At 43.4% G+C, this 27,887-nt stretch overlaps 1 protein-coding gene across 1 annotated transcript in view; it reads right to left on the bottom strand.

Annotated features, from left to right (window-relative positions):
- LOC311135141 (thromboxane-A synthase-like) overlaps nt 1-27,887 on the bottom strand; it is a 140,252-nt gene that overhangs the window by 44,626 nt on the left and 67,739 nt on the right. Inside the window, exons 6-10 of the mRNA XM_084169035.1 lie at nt 21,515-21,631; nt 10,602-10,690; nt 10,183-10,331; nt 9,907-10,034; nt 9,422-9,766 (exon numbers count right to left, since the gene is read on the bottom strand). Coding sequence (XP_084025161.1) covers nt 9,422-9,766; nt 9,907-10,034; nt 10,183-10,331; nt 10,602-10,690; nt 21,515-21,631 — 828 coding nt within the window. The remainder of the gene's footprint in view (nt 1-9,421; nt 9,767-9,906; nt 10,035-10,182; nt 10,332-10,601; nt 10,691-21,514; nt 21,632-27,887) is intronic.

Raw genomic sequence — 27,887 nt, 5'->3', positions numbered from 1 at the left:
TTGCGTGATGGTCCCAAGGGAACGTTCTCTGGGGGACCTTTGTCTAGTTCCCTGTACGTTCCCAGGACGTCAATGAGGACCATGTCAGGACCGTCCAAAGGGAAAGTTCTCTGAGGGACCTTTTTATAGTTCCCGATTTGTCCCAGGGACGTTTTTAAGATGATCTTTGGACGTTGTGTCATGGTCCCCTGAACGTTCTTGGGATGTTGTGTCAAGGTCCCCTGGAGGTTTTGTCTAGTTCCCGGTTAGTTCCAGGGACGTCCCCAAGGACGTTTTTAGGACGTTCGTGGGACATTGTGTCATGGTCTCCTGGAGGTTTTGTCACGTGATGGTCCCAGGTGTCTCAAACCATTATAATTAAAGTAATGAAATGGTATGTGGTGTGATACGCTGTTCAGCTAAAATAGTGTACAAATCTTTAATCAATGACAATATGATTACATTTGACATGATCACTTAGTACTGACTTTTCAATATGACCCCACCTGGGATTTGAACTCACAATCTCTGGATTTGGGGTATGCTGATCTTTCTGTTTGCGACACAAATTGTTGAAGTCACCTACACATTCATTACCTATAATACATCTCTGCACTTAGCAAAAGAGTACTATCTGCACTGCTATTTTAATTATAATTTAATCTGACTATTCTCTCATTGATTTAATTTACTTATTACAGCTATTTGAGTTTGGGTTTTCAGTATAGTTGTTTACTGTTGGTGGGTCATATTATTCTGCTTTAATGTTACTCCTGAATCACTATGATAAATAAAATAGTTTATTTTTAACAGAGCTGAGATTTACTTTGAAGTGCAAAGTGTAGGAATAGGCCTTCAGGTGAAGTCAGTCACTGATACAGAAGAAGAATGCTGTGAACCAATAGGTTGTGAGGTCAAATCCCAGGTGAGAACATGTTAAATAATTATTACTGTATGAATAAACATTTGGGGCCAAAGAATGTTTCTTTGCGACCGTCATGTGACGTCCCTGGGACAAACCGGGAACTAGACAAAAACCTCCGGGGGACCATGCCACAACGTTCAGGGGACCTTCAGGGGACCATGAAACAACATCCCAAGAAAATCCTAAAAATGTCCTCGGGGACGTCCCCAGGACAAACTGGGAACTAGACAAAACCTCCATGGGACCATGACACAACGTCCTGATGACTTTAGGCGACCATTTTGTGACATTCCGGGGATGTGCTAACGACTCATTATTGTTTGCAGGGGGAGATGCTTTGAGATGCTGTGGGCATTAATTATTCAATAGAGATTCAATAGAGATGACCCTATGGCCGTGGGTTGGACGGATATGTATGACTGGGAAGGGGCCTGACGTCAGCCATGAGACCCGTGATTGGCCCCTGTAGAACGCACTCACACACACACACACTCACAGGGCCGCCTCTAGTGTTTTGGGGGCCCTAAACAAGATTTGGTTGGCACACAATGCAAAAGCACACACACGTGCATGCACACACACACACTTCAATCCTCTCTGTCTATGCTGGTCACTCACATCTGAGATTATAACCTGAATCTTCACACAAAAAGCCCTCCTTCAATCAGCACCGTGTGCAACAAGCATTCAACACAAGCTGATACAGAAATCTGAAGGTCCAGATTCCAATCAGTGTTTCATTTTACCCTGCACCCTCTTTCACAATGATTCTCCCTCCCTCTCCACCCCCACCTTCCCTTTATCTATTTTCTTGCTCTAAATATAAACCCTTCTGACCCCCCCCCCCCCCCCCCCCCCCCCCAACCCCCTCCCTCTCTCTCTCTCTCCTAGTGCGAGGTCAGTTTTCAGGGTCAGGCAGCCTTGGTGATGGGGAGTGAGAGGCTCTGTGCTGCCCTACTCAAAGCCCGCTCTCTGTCCTTTTCCTTCCCTCCATCCCTCCTCACTCTCCCCCTCCCCTTACATAATCAAGAGGGCAGCAGCTTTTTAAGATCATCTGAAAAATGACCCATGGGAGGGAGGGAAGGAAGGAGACAGGGATGTTAAGTTGGGATGGAGAGAGGGAAGGAGCATGGCCCTCATACACACAGCCTGGCCCTCATACACACAGCCTGGCCCTCATACACACAGCCTGGCCCTCATACACACAGCCTGGCCCTCATACACACAGCCTGGCCCTCATACACACAGCCTGGCCCTCATACACACAGCCTGGCCCTCATACACACAGCCTGGCCCTCATACACACAGCCTGGCCCTCATACACACAGCCTGGCCCTCATACACACAGCCTGGCCCTCATACACACAGCCTGGCCCTCATACACACAGCCAGGCCCTCATACACACAGCCTGGCCCTCATACACACAGCCTGGCCCTCATACACACAGCCTGGCCCTCATACACACAGCCAGGCCCTCATTTCATCCAGTCCAGAGGAATAGAAAGAGAATAGAAGAGGCAATGAGAGGACATCCCCTCTCAGAGAAAGGTCTATCTAAGGCCCCTTCTCCCAGGCAGGATGTAGATGAATAATTTAGACAGGAAAGGTAAGCTGCTGCTGCTGCTGCGGCAGACCGCTACGGCTACGGCTTCTGCTCTGACTAGCACACACTGGGACTGGCAGATCAGCTCTGTATACTGTGTGTGATATGCCACACCTGTCAGGTGGATGGATTATCTTGGCAAAGGATAAATACTCACTGACAGTGATGTAAACAAATTTGTGCACGACATTTGAGAGAAATAAACTTTTTGTGCGTATGGAACATTTCTGGGATTATTTATTTCAGCTCATGAAACATGGGACCAACACTTTATATAATTTTTTGTTCAGTGTAATTTCCACTTTAAAATGTTAGACTTGATTTGCACAAATGTACCACCCCCCTTAAAATCCTGTATCTGTACACAATAGAGTTTGTGCGAAATTAGTTCAGACAGCATGAGTGATGTTTTGACCTTTGAAAAAAATATGTATCTATTTTGAAAGTTATATATCTTGAAAACTTGATTGCTGACATGCAAAACATTTTGGGACTATATAAACAATGGACTAATTAAACAAATACCAAAAGATTTTGGGTGGAATTTTCTTTGAAACAATAGATGACAAGCTCCCTATTGTACGATACAGTAAACACTGAACACTGTAGGGGAGGCCGGGGATGGTTGTAACACTTTTCACCTTTTGGTCAATTTCTCAGAGATCCTTTATGGTAGGGTGTTCAAAACTCATTACAAACAACCTAAATCTGTCTTTTACAAATTGGTATGGTTATTATATATGTAAATCAAACTGCAAATGCATGGTGTTATCTTAAATACAAGGAGTGAAGTGTTACAATTTACCCCATGGTCTGGGTTAGTTGTAACAGTAACAGTGCTTGGGGTGAATTGTAACAGATTGAAAAAACACATAAATCATGACATGCAACTAATTATTTAACACCTTTATTGAGACCATGAGAGCAACATTGCCATGTTTAACATTTTATTTGGCAGAAAAAAATATAAATATAAATAATAAAAAAGTCAGGGCTTGACTTTTGATGCTCTTCTTCCAGTGCCTGCTTGACAGGTGTCTCTGTCAAAATCACAGTTTTACTCCTCTTCCTACCCCTTGTTGTAATTTTCCCGGGCCCTGCTTTTGGGAAGGGGCGTACATCAACTGGGTTGAAATCAGAAGAGTAATCGGGTGCTTCACAGCCACAGCCTGATACATGTGGGGAGGTGCCCTGTTAAGTGGCTGGAGAGGTGGCCTGGAAGGCAGCTGGAGAGGTGGCCTTGAAGGCAGCTGGAGAGATGGCCTGGAGAGGTGGCCTGGAAGGCAGCTGGAGAGGTGGCCTGGAGAGGTGGCCTGGAAGGCAGCTGGAGAGATGGCCTGGAGAGGTGGCCTGGAAGGCAGCTGGAGAGATGGCCTGGAGAGGTGGCCTGGAAGGCAGCTGGAGAGATGGCCTGGAGAGGTGGCCTGGAAGGCAGCTGGAGAGATGGCCTGGAGAGGTGGCCTGGAAGGCAGCTGGAGCGGTGGCCTGGAAGGCAGCTGGAGAGGTGGCCTGGAAGGCAGTTGGAGAGGTGGGCTGGAAGGCAGCTGGAGAGGTGGGCTGGGAGGCAGCTGGAGAGGTGGGCTGGTTAGCAGTGGGCATGGTGGGCATAAATCAGCTGCCCTCAAAAGATACTCTGACAACTTCTGCTCCTGCTCATCCATGAAGACCCTGTTGACACTACGGTAGCCTACATGAGGAAGCTCTCTCGACCCCTTCTCCAGTAGCTTCTTTCTTTCTTTGCAGAATCTGTACAGTGTCACATGACATACAGTGGGGGAAAAAAGTATTTAGTCAGCCACCAATTGTGCAAGTTCTCCCACTTAAAAAGATGAGAGAGGCCTGTAATTTTCATATGTACACGTCAACTATGACAGACAAATTGAGATTTTTTTTTCTAGAAAATCACATTGTAGGATTTTTAATGAATTTATTTGCAAATTATGGTGGAAAATAAGTATTTGGTCACCTACAAACAAGCAAGATTTCTGGCTCTCACAGACCTGTAACTTCTTCTTTAAGAGGCTCCTCTGTCCTCCACTCGTTACCTGTATTAATGGCACCTGTTTGAACTTGTTATCAGTATAAAAGACACCTGTCCACAACCTCAAACAGTCACACTCCAAACTCCACTATGGCCAAGACCAAAGAGCTGTCAAAGGACACCAGACCTGCACCAGGCTGGGAAGACTGAATCTGCAATAGGTAAGCAGCTTGGTTTGAAGAAATCAACTGTGGGAGCAATTATTAGGAAATGGAAGACATACAAGACCACTGATAATCTCCCTCGATCTGGGGCTCCACGCAAGATCTCACCCCGTGGGGTCAAAATGATCACAAGAACAGTGAGCAAAAATCCCAGAACCACACGGGGGGACCTAGTGAATGACCTGCAGAGAGCTGGGACCAAAGTAACAAAGCCTACCATCAGTAACACACTACGCCGCCAGGGACTCAAATCCTGCAGTGCAAGACGTGTCCCCCTGCTTAAGCCAGTACATGTCCAGGCCCGTCTGAAGTTTGCTAGAGTGCATTTGGATGATCCAGAAGATGATTGGGAGAATGTCATATGGTCAGATGAAACCAAAATATAACTTTTTGGTAAAAACTCAACTCGTCGTGTTTGGAGGACAAAGAATGCTGAGTTGTATCCAAAGAACACCATACCTACTGTGAAGCATGGGGGTGGAAACATCATGCTTTGGGGCTGTTTTTCTGCAAAGGGACCAGGACGACTGATCTGTGTAAAGGAAAGAATGAATGGGGCCATGTATCGTGAGATTTTGAGTGAAAACCTCCTTCCATCAGCAAGGGCATTGAAGATGAAACGTGGCTGGGTCTTTCAGCATGACAATGATCCCAAACACACCACCCGGGCAACGAAGGAGTGGCTTCGTAAGAAGCATTTCAAGGTCCTGGAGTGGCCTAGCCAGTCTCCAGATCTCAACCCCATAGAAAATCTTTGGAGGAAGTTGAAAGTCTGTGTTGCCCAGCGACAGCCCCAAAACATCACTGCTCTAGAGGAGATCTGCATGGAGGAATGGGCCAAAATACCAGCAACAGTGTGTGAAAACCTTGTGAAGACTTACAGAAAAAGTTTGACCTGTGTCATTGCCAACAAAGGGTATACAACAAAGTATTGAGAAACTTTTGTTATTGACCAAATACTTATTTTCCACCATAATTTGCAAATAAATTCATAAAAAATCCTACAATGTGATTTTCTGGATTTTCTTTCCTCATTTTGTCTGTCATAGTTGACGTGTACCTATGATGAAAATTACAGGCCTCTCTCATCTTTTTAAGTTGGAGAACTTGCACAATTGGTGGCTGACTAAATACTTTTTTCCCCCACTGTATGCCATACAACTTTGCAACCGATCTGATTGACTTCCCCTGCTCTGCTGCATCATTTGACGCTCTTTTCAAAGCGTGGAGCGGTACTCCCCTGTCTGTCTTTCTTTTCCATGATCTAGGCATGCTGAAAGTAAAAGAAAACATGTACCAAAAACATCCAGTTTTACTCTGGGTTAGTTGTAACATTTTCTCACAAGTTGTTACAACTAGCCCTGACCCTTGCAGCCATTAGCTAGCTTCCATTTTAGCTAAATGTAAAAACTTTAGCATTGCTAACTTGCATCTACACAGACTGGTTATAAACCTGATATAAGTTTGGTGAATGGAACTACAAAGCAGTTGATGCCATCACAAAAACAGATTTGGACAAAGTAATTACTTTCTTACCTCAAAATCAGATTTCTGTCAATAGAATCTGCTGAATTTATCACAGGCACTTGCTTTTTCACATGATTGTTCAGGACTAAACTGAGCATGTACACAGTGAATCACATGATTCTACCTCACTCCTGATTGGAGGAATTGCAAGTGTTACAACTATCCCGTGTTACAACCATCCCCGGTCTCCCCTACCCTTGCTCTCTTCCTCTATCTTTACACTCTCAGTCCCTTTCTTCCTCTCTCTCACTCTCTATTCTTTCTCTTGAATTGTCTCTCTTTCATTCTCTTCCCTCCCTCCCCCTCTCTCCCTCCCTGAAGCCCTCTGCCAACAGACAGACAGTGCAGAGGGGAGCAGCCCAGGCTGAAACATGTCATTTAAGATGCGTTGGTCCCTCCCCTTTTTCCGTCTTGAGTCTTAACACCTTCTGCATGTCGTTAGGGGCCTTGCTTTGCTTCAACTCATTATGTTGTTTAGGGTGATAAGAATGGCAAATTAAGGAAGGGACCCCCTGAGCGCGGCGACACAGCAGTAGAGAGAGCGAGAGAGAGGGAGAGAGAGAGAGAGAAGGAGAGAGAAAGAGAGGGAGAGAGAGAGAGAGAGGACGAATGGCCAGGCACAAAGAGGCAAAATATGTGCAGTCAGCGACACATTTGCATGTTTGGCTGCTCTAACCTGAGTGGCACAGTCAGAAGAAACTACATGGGGATGGCTCTTCTCAGATAGAGAGCGAGATGAGATGATTGAGTCACCAGCGGTTAGCTTTCACAGAACACAGCGCGTCTCTGCTGGAGGCTCAGCTAGCGTAGCCCGCCTGCTACCAGCTCCTACAGACACAACCGGAACACACGTGAGATGAATCATGGCTAACAACTTAATCCAGAAAACATGCCTGTGAATGAAAATTACAATTAAATCAATTACCAAAAAACAATTACAAATCGATGGAACATGTCTAAGATTTTGTAATGACCAGGATAAACTGCAGATCATTTGATAGAATTAAAGTGTGTGTGGATCTTTCGATGTGTGCGGTATTGTTTTCAATACCATGTACTGGAACTGCATATGTACCTGAGACTGACATTGAAAAAGCTTTCAGGAGCGGACCAACCTTGTGGTAGCAGGTAAAACCACCACACAGTCAGTCTCTTTCACTGTACTGAAAGGCAGTGGGTTGAGTTAGCTGTGATGAGCACAGCAGGAGAAGTGAGAGAGAGAAATAGCTGACCTTCACTGCAGTCAGCTGCCAGATGTCTGGTCAAATGTAGACCCAGCTAGCCTATAAAATAGTTTATGTACACAGGTATTGTATCCGATCAAGTTTCCTGAGTCAAACCAACATTTATTCACCCCGACTGTTGAAAACCCCAATTGCCCTCACCAGCTAGCTACATACAGCTCACTAGCCCTCCATAGAGATCTGTATTAACCCTGCCATAACATGAGTCCTTCGGCTGTACGTTATTGTAACATTTCTCATACAATTTTGTGAAAACCTGCTTCTGATCCAGAAGCCTTAAAAAGGTTCAGGAGAGTGTAATATTTCGAGGCAGGTGAGTCCAAAGTCCAGAGCAATCAATCGTAGTGGAGGACTTTCAAAATGCTGCAAAAAACAGTAGTGTTGTTGACAACAGTGTCATTAATAGAGTGGTGCAGCATTTCAGTAAAACGGCCCTTAAGACAAATGATATCCAGTCCCATCAGCAGACAGTACTCTTCATTTCAGCTCTGTCATTATATTAGGCTACATAACAGTAAATACCAGACCTTGTTGCGGTGCTTTGAAGGCTACTCAGTAGGCTACAAATCATAAAAGCCACCAACAGTACTCTATTTCAGAGAGGAAAGTCAGACTACAAAAGGATAAAAGTCCACTGCAGAAAATGTGCAATGAGAAAATAAATAACACCAAGAAGATAAAAAAGGACATGAAACAGTGAAGAAGTGAGCGCTGTTATATTTGCACTGATGCATTTTGATCAGGAAATAAAACACCAGAAGGCGAACAGGCAGAGTTAGTTAGTTTACATTGAGAGCTCTCTTTGTAGACACTTCCTCCCCCGTGAGTTGAAGGATTGAGAATTAGAGAGCAGAGAGCGGTGTATCGGCACGACATAGAGCGAGGGAAGAGGAAATGAAAGAATGTGCGTTTGATCCTGCCTTCTGGTCTGCTGTCTGCTCTACTCTTTTCTGTTCTCCACTGCTCTGGCCTTGGTCAGGGTATTAGGATGCAGGAGGAGACAGACGGGAGAGTGGAGGATCTAACAAGGCCATGGATGTGTCCGAAATGACACCCTATTCCGTATATTGTGCACTACTTTGACCACAGCCCTATGGACCCTAGGGAATAGGGTGCCATTTTGGACGTACCCATGGCCTTGTTAGATCCTCCACTCCCCTGTCTAACTGTTTATGTGTCCACTATTAGAGCAGTGTTATGCTGCAGAGTTGATCGTGACTGTGACAGCAGAGTGTGTGTGTGTGTGTGCTGCAACCAAGGCTTCATCTGGATGCCAGACAAAGAGCAGTTTTCATCCTAAGTGAACGCAGTGAAAGCTCGGGTGCTGTCTGGGTTCTTTATCTTTCAATATAGTGGCAGCGCACATCAAACTGCAGGTCGCTGTGACCCCGGAGAAACAGATTGAAAATCCTCAATCTGAAAAATTCCAACCCACCTCTCCCTCTCTCATTTATTTTTGTTCCAGCCAGGGCCAATCAATGTCTGTCTTTCACACTCATCACCTCTGCTGGCCTGCAGAGTGGCAGACTGGCACTGCTGCAGAGATGGACTTATTACAGCTGAGGTGAAGTTGATATAGGACTGAGTCTCTTGGTCATAAACCCCTGAAAAATGACTGTATGCTATGCAGTGCTGCTGAAGTCCACAATACCGGATTGGGGTCAATTCCATTTCAATTGTCAATTCAGGAAGTAAAGTGACATTCAGAAAACATTTTACTTCCTGATTTGACTGAATTTAAATGGAATTGACCCCAAACTCTGTACAGTCTCGCCATCAGGTGGGGCGGACAGTGTGGGCCATTTACATAATCTGGTTTAGATCCTATTAGTATCAATAGACCATCATGGCACACATACTGTCACAAACAATGAGGGAAAACGAAGTGTGATTGTGAACATAAAGTGCATACAGGAAAGCCAGAGGACCATACTCACATATCTGGTGAAGAACTCATCCACCTCAGCCTGCAGTTTGCTCTGACACTCTGGGTGAAGAGCCAGGAGGTAGCAAGTGAAGGCTAGGGTGTTGCTACTGGTCTCATACCCCGCCAAGAAGAACACAAACGCCTGGCCCACTATCTCATCCTCCGACATCATCCTCTTCTGGGTCTGGACCGAGCGCCTGTTGGGTGACTCGTGGCTGACGCCAACATTTTCTTGCTGGTTTGTGTGTGTGGGGTCCAGCTCATCTGTATGGTTGACCACATCAAAGTGCTCCAGTGACACACACTCCTTGCTGCTCCGCGTGTCCAGCATCAGCTGTAGGAAGTCTCGCCGCCGCTACATACAGAGAAACACACACACACAAAGAGAGAGAGATCAAGATCAGAGAAGAGGAGGACAGGAGACATTACAAGTCCTTTATTATTTCATATCTATTCCCATCTTTACAAAGGATAGTTAGGCTGCCATAGTAATACCTCTTCAACTGGCTGCTCATCTCTCTGGCTGATGATCTTCTGAATGCAGTTGATGAAGAAGTTGTTCATCTCATCCCTCCTCTTGTTGGGGAGGACCCGGGCCAGAGGAATCAGGAATGGAAAGGCAACTGAAGACAAAATATAGTATTTGTCACTCCATGTATGGCATCAACTAGGGAATGCAGCAGTATTTGAATTGGACAATTTGACAAATTAGGAATACTTTAAAGTGATGATGAGTTAGTTGGCCTCAGGGCAGGGCTCCACAGTACTCACTGAAGACGAACATGATGGGTGTGAAGAAGGAGAAAGAGAAGAACTTCTGGGCGTGGTGGACCAACGGGTCATCTGGGTCCTTCTGAGAGTCCACCTGGGTGCCAAAGGCAACGCTGGCTATCACGTCCATGGTGAAACAGCCAAAACACCTGAGGAGAGAGTCCCAACCCAGTCAACACAATACGGTATGTATGTACTGAATACCATACATAGAGAGCCTTTATACAATGATAATACAGTATCCACATTATAATTTACCACTAGAATAGCAGATCTGAGGCTGTCTGTAGACATTTGAATTTGTCAACTTTTTGTTAGGAAAACTACAGGATAACATTTGTATAGCGTAATGACTGAGCAGTCCTTCCATTACAGTATACTGACCCTGCTGAGAGGGAGAGATACTGTAGTTGCTGTACCTGTGAATGTCAAAGCTCTCTCCAGACTCAGCATGACCATTGAGGTTGGTGAGCAGGGTGTCAGTAGCCGTGTTGATCAGAGGACCCATCTGCATGGGGACAGAGACAGAGAAACACTCTCATCTAGATTCTGATATGAAAATGGGGTTGCGGGAGAATTTCCAAAATACTGGTTAAAAAAAATATACAGTCGTGGTCAAAAGTTTTGAGAATGACACAAGTATTGGTCTTCACAAAGTTTGCTGCTTCAGTGTTTTTAGATATTTTTGTCAGATGTTACTATGGTATACTGAAGTATAATTACAAGCATTCCATAAGTGTCAAAGGCTTTTATTGACAATTACATTAAGTTTACGCAAAGAGTCAATATTTGCAGTGTTGACCCTTCTTTTTCAATACCTCTGCAATCCGCCCTGGCATGCTGTCAATTAACTTCTGGGCCACATCCTGACTGATGGCAGCCCATTCTTGCATAATCAATGCTTGGAGTTTGTCAGAATTTGTGGGGTTTTGTTTGTCCACCTGCCTCTTGAGGATTGACCACAAGTTCTCAATGGGATTAAGGTATGGGGAGTTTCCTGGCCATGGACCCAAAATGTCAATGTTTTTTTCCCAGAGCCACTTAGTTATCACTTTTGCCTTATGGCAAGGTGCTCCATCATGCTGGAAAAGGCATTGTTCGTCACCAAACTGTTCTTGGATGGTTGGGAGAAATTGCTCTCGGAGGATGTGTTGGTACCATTCTTTATTCATTGCTGTGTTCTTAGGCAAAATTGTGAGTGAGCCCACTCCCTTGGCTGAGAAGCAACCCCACACATGAACGGTCTCAGGATGCTTTACTGTTGGCATGACACAGGACTGATGGTAGCGCTCACCTTGTCTTTTCCGGACAAGCAATGATGACGGCATGTGTTTCCTTGCAGGTAACCATGGTTAACAGAGGAAGAACAATGATTTCAAGCACCACCCTCCTTTTAAAGCTTCCAGTCTGTTATTCTAACTCAATCAGCATGACAGAGTGATCTCCAGCCTTGTCCTCGTCAACACTCTCACCTGTGTTAACGAGAGAATCACTGACATGATGTCAGCTGGTCCTTTTGTGGCAGGGCTGAAATGCAGTGGAAATGTTTTTTGGGATTAAGTTCATTTTCATGGCATCTGCTCACTCATCATAACATTCTGGAGTATATGCAAATTGCCATCATAAAAACTGAGGCAGCAGACTTTGTGAAAATTTATATTTGTGTCATTCTCAAAACTTTTGACCACGACTGTATATATATATATATATAATATCCTCTTTGTCTCTCAAAATCATTATTACATTTTAGTCATTTAGCAGATGCTCTTATCCAGAGCGATTTACAGTTAGTGAGTGCATACATTATTTTTGTATTTTTCATACTGCCCCCCCGTGGGAATCGAACCCACAACCCTGGCGTTGCAAACGCCATGCTCTACCAACTGAGCTACATCCCTGCCGGCCATTCCCTCCCCTACCCTGGACGACGCTGGGCCAATTGTGTGCCGCCCCATGGGTCTCCCGGTCGCGGCCGGCTACGACAGAGCCTGGATTATAATGGTTAATCTTAAAAATCTAAATGAAAATGATTCAAATCTAAAATTCAACCAGAGAGCGCCCTTAGATCGTGGGAAAAGGCCACACTTGACCGTTGCACTTGAATCATTCCCACGGTGAATGGCTAGCCCCGCTACGCTATGAAACCACACACTATTGCAGAGACTTTGATATTACCGGCCACAATTGATATGGTGAAAACAATGTGTGGAGAGGCAGAGGCACAGAAACTCACATCAATATCTTTGTCAGATATCACTGTGAAACTAAGAATTGATGCTATTGCTAGCAATCAAGAGGAAACTGACTGAACGAGTCAAAAACGACCCAACTTATATTCTTCAAATGGACCTTAGCTGTGAGGTCCAAGATGCCCATGCATTGACTTTTGTTCTCTACATGTCGGAGGATGCTATTCATGAGGACATATTGTTCTGTCTCACGATTCCCGAGCATGAAACGGCACAGGGGATGTTCAATGTGGTGCGTGGCTTTATTGCCGGAAAACTGATTCCTTTTTGCACAGATGGGGCTCCATCTATTATGAGACGGTGAGCAGGCATCTGCACTGTAGTTATGAATGTGTCTTCCTCTGCCATATGGACGCATTGTATGATACACCCACTAAGCTACAATGGATACACCGGGAACAACTGGCGGCGAAAGAGCTGAGCGCAGAACTCTGAGATAAGCAGCAAGTAACTTCGATTGTACACTACATAGCACACGCCTGTTCGCAAAACTATGTGGAGATATGGGATCAGAGCATGACAATGTTGTGTTTCACACTGAGGTTTGGTGGTTATTGAGGGGGAGTGTTAGAACGATTTTTTGAATTGAGAGAGGAACTGTTGTCATTCACAATGGATGTAAAAAACAGACTTTGTTGACTTTCTGTGTAAAGAAAATAAAATGTGGCTCCTTGCCTATGTAACAGACATATTTGGGAAACTGAACGAACTGAACTCAAGCATGCAGGGGAAATACAAAACAATTATACAGATGTGTGACCGATTCAGCGAAATCCGTTTGACTGTGATACTGGCTGAGTTGATATGCAGGTAAGTGAAATCGAACACCTGATCGAGCTGCCATGTGACCGAATGTTGTAGACAACACATTCACGGGTCACTATGGAGACAATTATAGAATGGCAAGTCACGTTGAACAACAAAGGAGCTTAATTTAAAAATGGCTGTTGTGGCTTCTGCTACCTAACATGAGGATGAAAAGGGCAGTTTTTCGGATAAAGTAGCAGTCGTTCAATCTTCTCGGTGTAACAGTTGGGATAATGGGACAATTTGAAGTACAACGCATATCTCATCCCTGGATTGAGGTACGTTTTCAGAGCCATATCTCGTGCTGGCACCGCTGTGTCTTAATCTACACAGGAAGCCTGTCCGACCCTAGTGCAGCTGTAAGCAAGCGGGTCGGATCTGCTGGCTAATGCCTATGTATAGTGCATACGGAAAGTATTCAGACCCCTTGACTTCTTCCACATTTTGATACGTTACAGCCTTATTCTAAAATTGATTAAATTGTTTTTTTTCCTCATCAATCTACACACAATACCCCATAAGGACAAAGCAAAAACAGGTTTTTAGAATGTTTTGCAAATTTATTAAAAATAAAGAACGGAAATATCACATTTACAGTTGAAGTCGGAAGTTTACATACACCTTAGCCAAATACATTTAAACTCAGTTTTTCACAATTCCTGACATTTAATCCTAGTAAAAAGTCCCTGTCTTAGGTCAGTTAGGATCACCACTTTATTTTAAGAATGTGAAATGTCAGAATAATAGTAGAGAGAATGATTTATTTCAGCTTTTATTTCTAACATCACATTCCCAGTGGGTCAGAAGTTTACATACACTCAATTAGTATTTGGTAGCATTGCCTTTAAATTGTTAATCTTGGGTCAAACGTTTCGGGTAGCCTTCCAAAAGCTTCCCACAATAAGTTGGGTGAATTAATGCCCATTCCTCCTGACAGAGCTGGTGTAACTGAGTCAGGTTTGTAGGCCTCCTTGCTCGCACACGCTTTTCAGTTCTGCCCACACATTTTCTATAGGATTGAGGTCAGGGCTTTGTGATGGCTACTCCAATGCCTTGACTTTGTTGTCCTTAAGCCATTTTGCCACAACTTTGGAAGTATGCTTGGGGTCATTGTCCATTTGGAAGACCCATTTGCGACCAAGCTTTAACTTCCTGACTGATGTCTTGAGATGTTGCTTCAATATATCCACATAATTTTCCTTCCTCATGATGCCATCTATTTTGTGAAGTTCACCAGTCCCTCCTGCAGCAAAGCACCCCCACAGCATGATGATGCCACCCCCGTGCTTCACGGTTGGGATGGTGTTCTTCGGCTTGCAAGCAACCCCCTTTTTCCTCCAAACATAACGATGGTCATTATGGCCAAACAGTTCTAGTTTCGTTTCATCAGACCAGAGGACATTTCTCCAAAAAGTACGATCTTTGTCCCCATGTGCAGTTGCAAACCGTAGTCTGGCTTTTTTATGGCAGTTTTGGAGCAGTGGCTTCTTCCTTGCTGAGCGGCCTTTCAGGTTATGTCGATATAGGACTCGTTTTACTGTGGATATAGATACTTTTGTACCTGTTTCCTCCAGCATCTTCACAAGGTCCTTTGCTGTTGTTCTGGGATTGATTTGCACTTTTCGCACCAAAGTACGTTAATCTCTAGGAGACAGAACGCGTCTCCTTCCTGAGCGGTTTGACGGCTGCGTGGTCCCATGGTGTTTATACTTGCGTACTATTGTTTGTACAGATGAACGTGGTACCTTCAGGCATTTGGAAATTGCTCCCAAGGATGAACCAGACTTGTGGAGGTCTACCATTTTTTTCTGAGGTCTTGGCTGATTTCTTTTGATTTTCCCATGATGTCAAGCAAAGAGGCACTGAGTTTGAAGGTAGGCCTTGAAATACATCCACAGGTACACCTCCAATTGACTCAAATGATGTCAATTAGCCTATCAGAAGCTTCTAAAGCCATGACATCATTTTCTGGAATTTTCCAAGCTGTTTAAAGGCACAGTCAACTTAGTCATTAAGTTGTAAACTTCTGACCCACTGGAATTGTGATACAGTGAATTATAAGTGAAATAATCTGTCTGTAAACAATTGTTGGAAAAATGACTTGTGTCATGCACAAAGTAGATGTACTATCCAACTTGCCAAAACTCTAGTTTGTTAACAAGACATTTGTGGAGTGGTTGAAAAACAAGTTTTAATGACTCCAACCTAAGTGTATGTAAACTTCCGACTTCAACTGTACATATGTATTCAGACCCTTTACTCAGTACTTTGTTGAAGCACCTTTGGCAGTGATTACAGCCTCGAGTCTTCTTGGGTTCGACGCTACAAGCAGTTGACAACTGACGTCTATGCCCAGTGGGTAGTCTCTTCTTATCAAAGAAAACGAGGACACTAACACATATTCGACCACAGAAAGGACAGCTATGGCATGGAATATTTGCTAAAGGGACATGAGAAAAAAATGAGAGCGCGAGAGAGAGAGAGAGAGAGAGAGAGAGAGAGAGAGAGAGAGCACGCTTGTGACCGCTGCTGAGAGAGAGTGGTGGTCAGAGAGAGAAAAAGAGGGAGAGGCCTTGGTTGTGAGGCTCTACTCTACGGTCTGTGTCTCTGTTCCGGGACAGAGAAATCAGAGGAGCCACTCAGCTCTGACGGTGGATTTCGGGATGTGAGGAGGAGAGGGAGAAAGGGGAGAGAGAGAAAGAGAAAGAGAGGGCGAGAAAGAGAGGAGAGAGAGAGAGGGAGAGAGAGAGGGAGAGAGAGAGAGAGAGAGAGAGAGACAGCGAGAAAGAGGGAAAGAGAGAGAAGATGAGAAATCTAGACAACATTTACACATCTCCCCTTATCTACCTTCGCAATCTCCTCATCGCCTCTCTGTCTCGGCACCACACTACACCTCCCCAGTGCTCAATATACACTGGGATCAAATTAGAAATTAGATCCTTACACAAAAGGAGATACTAATGGATAAACATGCTGTAGCTGTATGGGTACAATATATTGTGTCTGAAGCAGTTAAATGACCGTGATATGCAGGGCTACTGTCATTGCCATCAATGCCACTTCGGGCATAACATTGAGTATAGCCTACTGTAAATCTATGTCAAAATAACCTACATTTGACTAGTCTAAGTGAAAGGATGGGGCTGGAGGCTGGATAAGGTTGTATCATTGCCATGAATGACACTTCGGGTGAATCATTGGTATAGCCTAAGCCTATTCAATCTAACATGTAAAAAATAAAGTGATATTGACCAGTCTAAGAATTATGATAAGGCTGGAGGATAGTGATGGGGCTAACACTAGTCTAAGTCTAAGGTTGTGACTACACTCTTAGAAAAAAAGGTGCTATCCATAACCAAAAAGGGTTATTCGGTTGTCCCCATAGGAGAACCCTTTGAAGAAGCCCTTTTGGCCAACTCCCTCTTATCAATGTTCTTGAAGTTTAACACACACATACTGTAAAAGCTTCAGGCATTCTAAATGAGTGCTCCCAATTTCTGATTGGAGGGTTGACTACAGGTAAAAAATAACTGGGTCTATGGATACAAAGAACAAAGAGCATTTAAACCTGTCCAACAATGTTATGACTTCCACAGAAGACAATAATAACCATACAGCCAGGTCTGACTTCATGTAATACAGCTAGCTATTAGATCTAGCCTAGGCTACTTCAACATGAACTAACCACAAGCTGCTACTACTAGAATTGGGATAATTTGCTTATATCTTTTGACCTGAGAACTACAACAAAAACAGTAGCTAAATGGAATGGATGTCCTGTTTTGATTTAAATCATTTGGGGAAGTTAAGAGTTAATCAAGAGGCATTGAGCCATGGCATTGTAAACATTATTTAAGTTAGCTAGCTAACGTTAGCATAACTAGCTAGCTACTTCTGTTCAAATTATGTTTTTTCTGTTATCTAAAGAAATGCCTGGGAATGTGTTTATGGTTGAACTTTCTACGTTTTCTTCCAAAATTGTTGCTCCTGAACAGCTAATCATGGCAACCCGGACTATTTGCACTGCCCCCCCCCCACCCCATCCTTTTACGCTGCTGCAACTCTGTTAATTATTTATGCATAGTCACTTTAACTCTGCCCACATGTACATATTACTTCAACTACCTCAACTAGCCGGTGCCCCCGCACATTGACTCTGCACCGGTACCCCCCTGTATATATAGCCTCCCTACTGTTATTTTATTGTACTTCTGCTCTTTTTTTCTCTACACTTTTTTTGTTGTTGTTCTATTTTTACATTTTTGTTAAAAATAAATGCACTGTTGGTTAAGGGCTGTAAGTAAGCATTTCACTGTAATATCTGCACCTGTTGTATTCGGCGCATGTGGCCAATAAAATTTGATTTGATTTGATTTGATTTGATGATGTCATTTTTTCCACAAAACATAGAATGTGCCATTTTCACATATGTTGATGTTGGGGTGGTGCTGGAGATGATGAATATGAAGTTTAAAAATAATTACATTTCCTTTTAACGCATTATTAACCATTAACTTTGACAGCTCTAATGCCAACGTAAACAAAAATTGACTAGTTTAAGGATGAATATGAGGCTGGAGGCTTAGGATCAGGCTAAGACTGGTCAGTCTGTGAGTGAGGCTAAGTACAGGGTACTGGGGTTGTGGCGGAGAGACAGACAGACAGACAGACAGACAGACAGACAGACAGACAGACAGACAAGAAAAAGAAGAAAGAGAGAGCTATAGAGAGACAGACAGAAAGACAGAGAGACAGACAGACAGGACCCAACAGCTTCCTCTTATCACGACTTCCTCCGAGGCTGCCTCCTCTCCTTGTTCGGGCAGGCTTCGGCGTTCGTCGTCACCGGCCTTCTAGCCACTGCCGCTCCTCATCTCATCATTCCATTTGTTTTGTCTTGTTTATTACACACACCTGGTTCATATCCCCTCATCAGTACCTGTATAAGTGTTCCCTCTGCCCCCTTGTCTTTGTGTGTGATTGTTCATTGTAGTGGATATATAACTCAGTGGAGCTAGATTTGTATTGTGTATCGCCAGGATATTCACCCGTGTGCCTTGTCTTCCCCAGTGCGCCGTTTACCGCACTGGTGTATATTACACATTGCTGCGTACCTCGGTTTATTGTAATAAACCATTTATTCCGTGATTTCCTCTACTGCGCCTGACTCCGTCCAACATCACCCGCTACAATGTGACAGAATTCGGACTGCCAGTTATCCGAGTGTTCGTTTGGTGCCGATTGTAAAGTGGGTGGTTAAGGTTTATGCGCTCATAAATTATTCATATTCACACCAGTCCCATGCCACTGGCTCATTCTCCCATGCTAAAATCTGGAGCAAGACTGTGTGTGTGTGTTTTTGTGTGTGGCAATAATTAGCATGCCTCCTCTCCACTCTCTAATAAACTGGACAGTGTGTGTGTGTGTTTGTGTGTGTGTGTGTGAGGGAAGTACATACATAGCTAACACAACCTTGCTTGGAACACAGCATTATTACTACACACCCTAATCGCTGACACAACCTTGCTTCATAACATCAGAGTCAGACAAACATGTTGACTGATTGAGAAATGTGTGAATCCGAAACACAAACACAGAAAGCAATAACTAGTCATTAGCGCACCCTGAATGCAACTCCAATCTCAATGACGTTCTTAATTGAGTTCCAAGCCTGTTTCTTTGATTCGCTATTTTTATAGAATATTAATCACACACACTCAGAGAGAGTGAAAGAGAGAAAAAGTACACGTGTACAGATGTAGGATCTTAATTTGAGTCAGTTTGCTACAACAGGAAAATAATCCCGCAGCTACAGGAAATGTGAATTATTATGTAGATTGTAGGGGTTGATACATTTTTCGTTAGAGCAAATCAAGTCAAAAATGTCTAAGTGGAAATTACAAACGTTAGAATTTTTAATTTTTACTCAAATACACTACAAGTTTGCATTAAAATTCTCAGCAACAAAAAGAGTGATCAAATTAAGATCCTACATCTGTACGCAAACACACTGAGTACATCTTCAAATTGAGGACTGATTGCAAGTAGCAAATAAAATCCAAACTGTCAATTACAGCAGGAATTACTGAGTGTTTGCAAAAGCTATCTGGAAACAAAACCAGTCATAACCGACTTTCAGCTTAAATCCCTTTATCCTCAGTGGTTATCCTCTAACAGTTAGAGTTTTCAGGCGAGTGTTCCCAGCAGTATCTGAAGCGTGAGAGAGAAGTGTGTGTGGTTTCATCAGACCTAAGTGGCCAACCACTGGTTGCCATGGAAACATAACACCACAGCCCTAATCACAATTAACGGTCCAGCTAAATGACCACCTACCTCTGTCTCTACTACACGATAATTACATACCTACTGTTTACCCTTCTAGTGTGTTATGCCTTGCAGTCTTTCTCTGGATATACTTTCCTTCTCATGACACTCACTACAACCCTGTATTCAACAGGTATACAATGTACCAATAACCTCACAATGTCTTAACACACATACAGTACAGGACATGCATGGTACATGAACACTATGTCAAACAATGCCTTCTTTCCCTTTTATATTGATAGTTCTGAGAAATGATGTGATGTACACACACACACACACACACACACACACACACACACACACTACGTGGAGAATAGAGGATCTTTGGTTTGGTTGGTCTTTGCAATGCTATGAGAGCAGTTAGTTCATTTCAATAGCAGCTGAAATATGTCTGTCCACAGCAGCTGCCTCTGGTGTCACAGACAGACAGGCAGAGAGGCAGGCAGCGAGAGAGGCAGATAGAGAGAGAGGCAGGCAGAGAGGCAGGCAGGCAGAGAGGCAGGCAAGCAGACAGAGAAGCAAGCAGGCAGCCAGGCAGGCAGGCAGGCAGAGAGGCATGCTCATTAATCTATCTCAATCACTAAGTCAGTGTATCAGTGTAGAGGGGACTCAACGAGCACATAAAACATGCTGTTCCAACAGGCCCCAGTAATTATGTTCCACACTGTAAAGCAGACCCACTGTTTGTTCTAATGACACTCTATTACAATGTCAAACCATACACAGAAGTCACAGAGAGAAAGAGGGAGAGGGAGAGGGAGAGGGAGGGAGGGAGGGAGGGAGGGAGGGAGGGAGGGAGGGAGGGAGGGAGGGAGGGAGGGGGAAAGTGAAAGAGAGATATTCCGACCAAATTAAGCGAGGCGATAAGATTGCTAGCTACTGAAGGCCTAGATGTTTATGAACGTGTATGGGATCCATGTAGATACAACAGAGGGTGAGAGAAGGGGGAGTGAAAAATGAGAATTATGTATGTGTGTGTGTATAGATGCAGTGCTTAATTTGAGCCGGAACAGGATCCGGCACCAATTAGATTTGACTTTGTTCGTTCCAGCACCTATTTTCCCGGATTCGGTACATTTCGTGGCATGATTTATTAATTGTTTCACTGTTCGCACTGTAAACGTTCTAATAAAAGCGATCAGAGTTCAGTCAAGTTGCCTCCTTGTTATTTCTCCCGCCCCCCAGAAAAACCATCACGTAAAAGTGCGGTGATCCTTCTGTGTAAACATCCTATCATGCCACACTGATTCCAGACCTGCTCTCTTATTTGTACATAGAGGTTATGGGGGGGCCGGTGGTGTAAGTAACTGATCTTGACACAGGTCTTAGTAGTGGTGGTCAGCTAGTGAAAAGGTCCTTACGTAATCACGTCACTTAGCCTAGGCTAGTCATCCCCTACTGAATTTGAAATGTGGGAAAGCCAAATAAAAAATGTATAAGAAAAGGCAATCGAGTTTGATGATGGGGTGGGGGGGGTGGGTCAGTGCATCCACCGACAAAGTGCTTGGAGCACGTACAATTTGGACGGAGGCTCAGTTCAAGAACAAGCAAAAGTATAACCCCTGGCTTGTCATGCAAATTTCAACACTGGGCTGTACAACATGCAAAAAGGTAGAGGGCTTGGGTGAGGAGGAGAGGAGACGGGTGATGATGGTGTGAAAGGAGAGGGGTGAAAAGAGGAGGAGAGGAGATGGGTGATGATGGTGTGAGAGGAGGAGAGGAGAGGGGTGAAGAGAGGAGGAGAGGAGAGGGGTGAAGAGAGGAGGAGAGGGGTGAAGAGAGGAGGAGAGGAGAGGGGTGAAGAGAGGAGGAGAGAAGATGGGTGAAGAGAGGAGGAGAGGAGATGGGTGAAGAGAGGAGGAGAGGAGAGGGGTGAAGAGAGGAGGAGAGAAGATGGGTGAAGAGGAGAGGAGTGAAAAGAGGAAGAGAGAAGGGGGGTCTTGTCTTGCCTCTTTCATCTTGGCTGCGCTGAAAGAGGGGGTGAGGATGCTGCGTACTCTCTTCCAGTGCTCGTTCCTCAGCATCAGCAGACAGTCACTCATGGGCTTAGTAGCGGCACGGATCGTCTACAGAGAAGAGACGAGGGAGACAAAATGTCAAGAATATTCACACTCCAACATACCGGTACTGATCATGCACATAAAGTATGTGCACACTCGCACACACCCACGCACAGATCCCTCCCTCTGTATTGTATTTAAGTGATTCAGAAGTCTGAGACCAGAACCACAGGTCAGTGTGTGTATGTCTCCCTCACCACCCAGCCCCCACCACCTTACCCCCAGGTCAGATCTTAGGACTCAGGAAGAGATGAAGAAATCAGCATGCCCAGCCTGTCCTCTCTTGTGTTCCTGTACAGTCCAGCGAGCGTATGTAGTCAATGGTCATCACTAAGTCCTTAGAGCCTATGGTCCTCTATGGTGGAACTAACACAGGATACAATGCTAGAATATTGAAGATCTGGAGATACTGTGGAACTCTAGAGGAATACATAACATTGCCACGTGACCTGAGCTCTGAGCTAACACTGATCCCTTACCTATTGGTGTTCATAAATGTTCCTAAATTGTTAATAATTGGTTATAAGGTGTTCATAAATGTTCATAAAAGTATTCATAAATGTTCATAAAGCATTAGGTGACCGATGCAGGTGCTTTCTGGCTGACAATACTTAATGTTTTATGTTGTGATGTTTACTTGTGTAAACAGTATCCATCATTTTTTCCCATGCTAGTATAACATTCCAGACACAATGTAATAAAATGTATACTTTCATCTGTGTGTCTTGGTAATGTTCCATCGGTAAGAATTAAGTAGCGTTCTAACACAACACAAAATATGGAAAAGGCAACTGTTGTTCGGTAGTTTAGAGTGCTTGATTAAAATAAACCATTCCTATTTTTGAGGCCACAGCATTACAGTGAAGTGTGTTTGTGTCTATGCCTCCATGGAGACTGTTTTATAGGTCTGCTCATGCTGCTGGTTGCAGATGGTGTAGGTGCTCTGGAACATACACACAGGCACGCACGCAAGCAAGCATACACACACCCAAACACTCACGCATACACACAGCAAGACCCACATCTCAACACTACACTAACGCATACACCACTCAGTAACTCAGCAAGTGCCACCTCTCCATAATACGTATCCCATACACACAGCAGGGCCCAGATCTCAGCACCATATCCACTTCCAGCGCTCTGTGGGCTACTGCTAGACTGGTTGTTACGTGAACAATTAGTCAGGAGCTTGGGAACGGGAAGCCAACAAGTAAACGCCATACACACTTAGAAAGAAAAGTGATATCTAGAACCTTAAAGGGTTCATCGGCTGTCCCCATAGGAGAACCCTTTGAAGAAACCTTTTTGGTTGCAGGTAGAACCCATTTGGTTCCAGGTAGAACCCTTTTAGATTCCATGTAGAACCCTTTCTACAGAGGGTTCAACATGGAACCAAAAAGGGTTCTACCTGGAACCAAAACGGGTTTTCCTCTGGGGACAGTCAAATAACCCTTTAGGAACCCTTTTTTCTACGAGTGTGTGAGTCAAATTCACTAAATCAAACAGGTAAAACATTTCACTAAGCTCCTGTATCCGCCCTGGATCTGAAGGCTGTATGTGTGTGCGTGTGCGCTGCATACATACCACAACATTTCTGGGTGATTTGTGCACAACATTTCTGGGTGATTGGTGCACAACATTTCTGGGTGATTGGTGCACAACATTTCTGGTGGATTGGTGTTAAAATCACTCCATATATTGGGAGTTGTATTTAACATGATGTGCATGATTGCCATGATAATTCTGGTTGCCAGAAATCGAAATACATTTGAATCACAACACAATATAGCCACAACGCTGTTCCATTGTCATGGCAATTCTGAATCATAAAAATACCCATGATGACATCACACAATCAAACCAAGCAATTAAGTAGAATGTTGGAATTTAGAATGTTTGGTTGATAAGAGCTAGTGTTTATTTAAACCCATTGCCATGGTGATTCTAAATCATAAAAATACATTTACCTTTGAATATGGCAACATCCCAATTGAATACAGCATGTTTGAATGTAGAATCCTAGGTTAGAACTCAGTTTTGGTGGCAACAACCCCAAGACTAGCTGTGCGACTTGCTTCTGCTATTTGAGATTATCCATTTGTCAATATGGCCATCTACATTGAGCGAAGTGACCAGTATCTACCATGGAGGGGACAGGGACACCAGTACCTCAACCCCACTATATATAACAAACAATTTAGATATAGCCAATCATTTCAATGACTATTTCACTGGTAGTGTACCAACTGAAAAGTAAAATGACAACATTGAACAGTGAACCATCATATTTCTTTATTGAAGATCTAATAATGAAAGAGAAGGATTGCTGTTTTGAATTTGGTCAAGTTTCTGTGGAAGAGGTGGATTGTTATCCATCAATAATGATAAGTCACCAGGTATAGACAACCTAGATGGAAAACTATTGAGAATGGTAGCAGACTGTACTGCCACCTCTATTTGCCATGTATTTAACCCAGGCCTAAAGGAGTGTGTGTGTCCACAGGCATGGAAGGAAGCTAAAGAAATTCCACTACCTAAAAATAGTAAATCACTCTTTGCTGGCTCTAACAGCCGACCAATCAGTTTGATGCCTGTTCTTAGTAAAATAATTGAGAACATTTTGTTTGAACAAATACAATGCTATTTTTCAAAGAATAAACTAACTACTGACTTTCAGCATGCATATAGGGAAGGGCACTCAACTTGTACTTAACTGACTCAGATGACTGATGATTGGTGAAAATAAATGGATAATAAGATGACAGTTGGAGCTGTATTGTAAAATGTCAGTGCAGCCTTTGATGTTATTGATAAAAAAAAATTGGGGAAAAAACTTACTTGTTATGGCTTTACATCACCTGCCATCACATGGTTGGAGAGTTACTTATCCAATAGAACTCAGAGAGTATACATCATTGAAGCTTCTCTAACATCAGATATGTACAGTGCTGTATCCCTCAGGGCAGTTGCCTTGGGCCGTAACTCTTCTCTATTTTTACAAATAATTTGCCACTTGTCCTTTGTAGCTCAGTTGGTAGAGCATGGAGCTTGTAATGCCAGGGTAGGGGGTTCATTTCCCGGGACTATACATACGTAAAATGTATGCACGCATGACTGTAAGTCCCTTTGGATAAAAGCATCTGCTAAATGGCATCTATATTCTTACAAGAAGCTAAAATGACTATGTATGCTGTTGATTGCACACGCTACACATCAGCACCTACAGCCAGTAAGCTCACTGAGCCTCTTAGCAAGGAGTTACAGTCAGTGTCAGAATGGGTAATTAACAATAAACTTGTCTTAAATACATCTAAAACCAAAAGCATTGTATTTGGGTCAAAGCATTATCTTAGACCTATACCTCAACTGGAGTTGTGCATAAAGGATGACCATTGAACAAGTTGAACTCCTAGGAGTAACATTGGATAGTCAGTTATCATGGTCAAGTCATACTGGCAAAGTTGTTGTGAAGATGGGGAGAGGTATGTCTGTTATGAAAATATATTATGTGTTTTTGACACAAAGATCAACTGTACTTGTTGTTCAGGCTCTGATCTTGTTCCATTTCGATTACTGTCCGATAATATGGTCAGGTGCAGCTAGGGCTGTTACAGTGACCGTATTACCGCCACACCGGCAGTCACGAGTCATGAGTCAAATTCCACGTGACCGCTCACGGTAACTAGGCTTCTCCAAAACTGCACTCTGATGCCGCTGATGGTCATTAGTAGCCTACCAAACTTGCTAACAGCCAGTCACTAATGGCCGGTACTCAGCGCTCTATTGTCCCTCTAACCATTCTGAAATCAATGCAAATGATTTCGAAAATCAAATCAAACACTTCATGAGAGCCCTGGCATTCTGAGTTTGAGCGGAATAGGATTATCTGTTGTGCAGCGAGAGCCAACTCCTCATAGCTGTTTGATGCATAGAATGAAATAAGTGTTCCTATAAGCCCATGTTGCGCTACATTTCTATAGGCTATGCTATTCAATTGCGTGAGGAAACAGAGTTTTTATGGCCTCTATTAAAAAGAGGAGGATCGCATCAGCTTTTTATAGGCAAGGCCTACTATATTTATTTCTCAACTTCCCTAATATTAAGCACATTGCTTTGCTTTACAACTGGAGTAGCCTACCTGGCTGACATGAAAATGAACTGCGGGAAAAGCGTCCTCCATTCGCTATTCAAGTGCATACGGATGACATGTCTCTTTCCCCCCTGTTCCGACAGGTGCATGATAATGGTCCATTCTAAATCAAAACTAATTTCACAAATATATTATTTAGTATATGTAAAGACAAGATTACATTGAGAATAGTCTGATGGGTGAGAATATTAGCACTTGTGAATAATGCTGAGCGTGTGCAGTCTAAGGCAAGAAACAGCGCATGCATCTTTTTGCTACTTTTTCAAATCATAGCCACATGCATCATGTAGCCTAGTCCATAGACCTACATGTTTTTATATGTTTGTATCACAACTAAAGTGGACAAAAAACTCTAAGTGCAGCCTATATGCCCAAGACCCCTGGAACAGGGTTGGAGAGCACATAGCCTACAGAGCCTAGTGAAACGTGTTCTTATAAGCCTAGTCATTGTGCAATTGCATGTGAAAACAGAGTTTTGACTCGCCACTATTTAAAAGAGGATCCCAGATTTCTGATGCTGCTATATTTATTGCTCAATTCTTTAAATTAAGCACATTAATCCTCTTTACAACCGGTGTAGAATACCTGGCATATTAAAAACGTAATCGCACTTAACCTCCATTCGTTATTCAAGTACAGGCTACGGGTTTTTTTTTTGTGGGCCATTCTAGATAAAAAATAATTCCACACATATATTAGTAGGCTACATGTAAAGACCATATTAAATTGAGAATAGTCTGATGGGTGAGAACATTATCAAGTGCTTGTCAAATTGTGAATGAGAGACAGATGAAGTGTGTGCAGGCTGCGCAAGAAACAGAGCGCCTCCCTTTCATGCAACTTTTTTCAAATAATCATTAGAGTCGCATCATGCAACCTTAGGCTATATGTTTTGATTTCTAATACATTCTAACGTTTGTATCACAATTAAAGTTGCATAAATAACTCTAAATTAAGCATATAGTAGGACCTGTTTCTTTGTTAACCACTCAGCACAGATAGACGCATGTGCGCAATCCCTCGGAAATCGTTTGGGAAAAATATCCTTTATATTTTATTCAGCTACAGTAGATGTTCCAAAGGTCAGCATCAGTGGCTTGTAGGCTATGCATGGAAGCTGGAGATTCTAAACGTGTTTATGCTAATTACCGGTAAATTACCGCGAGACCGGCAGTTATTTGCATGACAATCAACGGCTGACAAAATGTAATGACCGCCACAGCCCTATGTGCAGCGAAGAAAGACCTAGCAAAGTTGCAGCTGGCTCAAAACAAAGTAGCACGCCTTGCCCTTAACTGCACACATAGAACTAACAACATGCATGATAGTCTTTCATTGTTGAGGGTTGAGGAGAAATGGACTACTTCTCTTCTAGTCTTTTTCAGAAATATTTGTGTGTTGAAAATGCCTAACCACTTTAATCTATTTGCATACACTTCAAACATACATACAGACACGCCACTATGGGTTTCTTCACTGTACACAAACCAAAAACAGATTTAATGCGTCGCTCAATTATGTATAGAGCCATGCAATTGTGGAATGCTCTGCCACCAGAGGTTACTCAGGCAAAAAGCAAGTTTAGCTTTAAAAAACTGATAAAAAACATACGCTTCCCACAGTTGTGTCAAGTTGGCTGGATGTCTGGGTGGTGGACCATTCTTGATACATATTGGGAAACTGTTAAGCGTGAAAAACCCAGCAGCGTTGCAGTTCTGGACACAAACCGGTGTGCCTGGCACCTACTACCATACCCTGTTTAAAGGCACTTAAAACTTTTGCCTTGCCCATTCACCCTCTGAATGGCACACATACATAATCCATGTCTCAATTGTCTCAAGACTTAAAAATCCTTCTTTAACCTGTCTCCTCCCCTTCATCTACACTGATTGAAGTGGATTTAATGAGTGACATCAATAAGGGATCGTAAAAGACATCTGTCCACACACTCAATCAAACAGACTCCAACCTCTCCACAATGGCCAAGACCAGAGAGCTGTGTAAGGACATCAGGGATAAAATTGTAGACCTGCACAAGGCTGGGATGGGCTACAGGACAATAGGCAAGCAGCTTGGTGAGAAGGCAACAACTGTTGGCGCAATTATTAG

The sequence above is a fragment of the Coregonus lavaretus genome (genome assembly GCF_964263955.1).
Source record: "Coregonus lavaretus genome assembly, chromosome: 9".
Taxonomy (NCBI): Eukaryota; Metazoa; Chordata; class Actinopteri; order Salmoniformes; family Salmonidae; genus Coregonus; species Coregonus lavaretus.
Note: the sequence above shows the minus strand (reverse complement) of the source record. Positions and strands in the feature narration are given on the sequence as shown.